The sequence below is a fragment of the Microtus ochrogaster genome, chromosome 15, assembly GCF_000317375.1.
Source record: "Microtus ochrogaster isolate Prairie Vole_2 chromosome 15, MicOch1.0, whole genome shotgun sequence".
In the NCBI taxonomy this organism is placed as follows: domain Eukaryota; kingdom Metazoa; phylum Chordata; class Mammalia; order Rodentia; family Cricetidae; genus Microtus; species Microtus ochrogaster.
Window position 1 is genome coordinate 43084998 of NC_022017.1, and position 4201 is coordinate 43089198.

The following is a 4201-nucleotide window of genomic DNA, read 5'->3' on the forward strand; positions in this document are numbered from 1 at the left end:
TAGTGGCTGGTACCCAGTGTTTTGCACTGTATAATGTGGGGTAGTGGCTGGTACCCAGTGTTTTGCACTGTATAATATTCACTGAAGGTTAATTGTTTGCTTTGCACATTTGCAAGTCCTTAAGAATTAACGCTTGCATGCGGCAGAGTTAGCAGAACTTTGTGATTGGGAGTGTTTGTCATTAACCTCCTTGGTCTTCCGTTTTTTCCTTCTGGGAGCAAAATTACTTTTGTAATCAGATGACCCGGTGTCCCCAAGACTCAAACACTACTAGAACCAGTCTCCTTTTTTCTTTCTTTCTTTCTTTCTTTCTTTCTTTCTTTCTTTCTTTCTTTCTTTCTTTCTTTTTAAAAACAAAACAAAAAAACCAAAACAGCTGTGTTCTTGCCAGCCACAAGGTCACCGACCACAAGGTCACTAACCACAAGCACTGTGAGAAGGCAGAGGAGGGAACCAGAGCACAGTGCTTATGGGAATGTGGGAAAACTGGGACAGTCCCCAGAAGGCAGTATGCAGATGCCTTCAAAGACTAAAATTTGAATTGTTTGATTCAGAAATCATACCCCTGAGCACATACACAAAGGAGTGAAGTCAGCACATGGAGATGGCATCTGTACCCCATGTCATTTGGAATAGCCAAGGAACAAAATCACCTAACCGTACATTAACTGGTGAACTGCCAAAGAAGTGTGGTATGTGTGCACCATGGAATAGTATTCAGCTTCAGAGGGGACTAAAAATCCTACCAGTAGTGACAAAACAAAAGAAAAAGAACAGCTGCCATCAGCAAATCTCGGCCGAGAGTTACCAGAGTCTTCCTCTGCGAATGCCGTTTTCCCGGAAAAGACCTGATTGCCGATCTGTATCTTCCCAGGACGAAAGTGCGGCCCGTCCAGCTTGTTGTCTTTGCAGAGCTTGGTTAGGATCTCTGTGGGTTTAGACGTGTCCCTCCAGGCATTGTACCCTTCTCTGAGAAGTGGAGGAAGGACAGATGAAGTGAGGCTGGTTGCCCTCTGGGGGATCATCCTCGGAGACCCCCCAATGAAGGCTCAACTCAAGTGTGACTGTGTGTTTTCCTTCACACCGGCTCACCCATGTCTACACCTGGGCTAGTGTGCTTTTGGCCTTGTTCCCTTTTCTCCTCTTTCTAGTCAAGCATCTTTTCATATATATGAACAGCTTGTATGTCAGACAGGGCCTATAAGCAGCTTGACCTAAGACGGCTTGCAGGAAATGTCGATTTTTATTTTTTAAAAAAGTGATAACTCTTCTTAAAACAACACCGCAGTGAAATTCGCTCCGGCCAGTCTCTTTTCCTGCTGCTGTGGGTTCCAGGCAAGTTTAGCCACGTGTGCCACTTAAGAGCAGAGCCCAGCTTGTTACCTCACTGTCTCTCCTCCTGCCCCCTCCCTTCCATCATACAACTTAAAGACTCTTGTCTCAGGCAGAATTACAGAATGAAACTACAATCAATGTCTATATTTTCCTAGCTGTAATTTGTAAGATTTTTGTTTAAAAATTATAATCAGATTCAACATACTTTAAAAAAATTAAGCTGGTAGCCTACATTTAAAACTAAAGGAGAATTGCTAATCTTTCTAAAGAATGTTGGTTCCCCTCTTCCTTCAGTTAGAAACTCCCCCAGCGAGTTCTGGGGGAACTCCAAAGCTCTGGAAACAGAGGGCACTGAGCACATACAGCTGTTGTTTATAGAATGCTCAGACACTGAGGTTTGCATTGGATTAACCCTTCATTCTTCATTCCAGCACCCCCCTACTCCAGGGAATCCCGACCACCGGACACAAGTGAACACATGCAATCTACAGCCTGGCTCTTTACTCTTGAAGAACCCACCCTGGCTTTTAAATCGGAGCTGCTTCCCCAGTCAGTCACATTGGCCCTCCAACACATGGAACAATCTCCCCAGCCCAGCTCTGCTGATATGGTCTGCCTTCCTAGAGGTGGATAAACGCATGCAGGGTCCAGATCCCCGCAAGAATGCGGCCCTGGGACACCCACCAAGTCTCCAAGGAGAAAGAGCTTACATTTCATACTGGCTCTGCAGACCGCAGATGGCTCTGTGTTTGCTGTAGAAACGGTTCTCCAAGTCGATCTTGGTCTCCCCGATGAGGTCGTCTGACCCAATCATGTCATGGTCATAGATCAGGACGGAGAGCAGGGACTCATTTGGGAAAGTGGCTTGGATTTCAAATGACCTGAGTCCAAGCAGAGGGCTGGGAATCAGCAGTGTTTGGCAGTATGGAGCTCCACCAGCTTCCTTTCAGTTAGCTGACTCTCAGGGTGGATGCCCTGGCTGGACCAGAAATTCAGTCAGCACTGACAGGAATCTGTGTACTTCATTATCCAGGTATAGGTACTTATGGTTCCTTTGTCAACTTTTGATAGACAATGATCTGCCTTTTCACCAGCCGTATCTGAGAGTAGTTTATTCAGGACTTTGGTCTGATTTTCCTTTTTTGTTTGTTTGTTTATTTGGGGTTTTTGTTTTGTATATGTAGCCCATGTAGCCTAGGCTGGCCTCGAACTCGTGATCCTCCTGCCTCTGCCTCCTTCAGCAAATCCTACCGGCATGTGCCACCACAATCGGCCTGATTTTCGATCTGATTTTGGACCTGAACTTTCTGGCTATTAAATATCGGGGATGTTACTTAAACTCTTTCACCATCCTTGAATGAAAATGAGAAGGAACAGGACTTCTTTACAACACAGTGTAGTGGTTAGATGCAAGGCTGCTCATACAACACACACACATTTTACTTCCTGGTTTTCAGCTCAGACCCAAGAAGAATATCTTCATTCTTTTCTGTCACCGCTTTATCAAGGAATACCAGCTGGAGCTCTCAAAAAGAAAACCTTGCTGATGGAAACAAAGAATCGCAGGCTGTCTCCGCAAGACTAAGCACCTTGAGAACAGAATAGCATCCTCTGATTTCCGCCACGCTGGAGCTGGAGCATGGCCTGCAGAGACTACGTATTTAATGGCTGTTGCTTTCAGAAATTTATATGCTTTGAGAAATCTATATCCAGTCCCTCTACTTTGTAGATAAGGAAATCAAAATCTAGAGAACCTAAGTGATGAATCATAAATCAGTCCTTCCTGGATCTTGTGAGGGGCTCCTGAGTCTAGTGTAACAGAGACTGAAACCCATCCAGGAGACAATTACCACCACCATCCCCCCCACACAGTGAAAAAAAAAACAGAGAGTTTACAGTGCCAGGGATTATAACTGATGGAGTCGGCTCTAAAAGACCCAGGGTGCACAGGTGCTCCTCCGGAATGAAATCCAGGTGTTCTTTATCTGTTAAGCATGGTAGTGTCTTTAAATCCTGGCTTCTAGGTTGCCATGGCTATTCTGGAGGTACATCAGGGAGCAAGCATCCATCACTGAGTTTTGCTATTACCGTGGTAACCACTGGGAAGGGCTTAATAAGGGCTTGGCGGACCCTGGCAATGATGACAGAGAATGTTACTGCTTTGGGCCTTCTCAGCAAGCTGTGCTCATAGTTTAACCTTGCCTGAATTTTAATTGGAGCTCTCATCCAAAGGGTTTGTGAAACCACCGTACTAAGATTGGATTCCTGGTCTCCCTGGAACTCCTAGGTTTACATCATATGGCGGCGATAATGCCATTCGATGTGATTGCTAGAGGAAAGATCACCACATGCGCAAAAGCTGAGGCAGTGAAGGTGTGCAGAGGTTCAGAGGTTCAAAGCGCAGATGCCCCACAGTTCCTTTGTCCCTTCATTCACTTCCTAACTTCTGGCGTTTGTCACAAAGAAAGCCACTCTGTGATAGACTCCTAGGTCCTAGGAGTGGAATAATTTCTAGTGGGTGAGACACACAAGAAAGTGACAGAAGATGGCAGGAGCTGAGGTGGAGTCACAGGCAAAGTGTTGTGGGAAAGGGTAGACAGGCACAGAGAGATGTCCCTTCACCTGGAGCTAGACAGCAGACAGTTCTCCTGTGGCTAGACCTGGAACTCAGCCCCGCCCTTCCCTGTTTCTACAGGATGTGCAACAGTGTCATAATCCCCCATTCATCTTTCTCTCGGTAGTCACAGCATCCCTGCAGACTGCAGAGAACCTGACACAAGATGGAGTCTCCATAACTGGGAGTGGTGTGTGTGTGTGTGTGTGTGTGTGTGTGTGTGTGAGAGAGAGAGAGAGAGAGAGAGAGAGA

The 4201-nt window shown here is 46.0% G+C and overlaps 1 protein-coding gene across 1 annotated transcript in view; it reads right to left on the reverse strand.

Moving 5' to 3' along the window:
* The window catches only part of Fer1l6 (fer-1 like family member 6), a 112806-nt gene that overhangs the window by 17073 nt on the left and 91532 nt on the right, over positions 1-4201 (reverse strand). The window contains exons 32-33 of the mRNA XM_005354617.2: positions 2046-2216; positions 809-969 (exon numbers count right to left, since the gene is read on the reverse strand). Coding sequence (XP_005354674.1) covers positions 809-969; positions 2046-2216 — 332 coding nt within the window. The remainder of the gene's footprint in view (positions 1-808; positions 970-2045; positions 2217-4201) is intronic.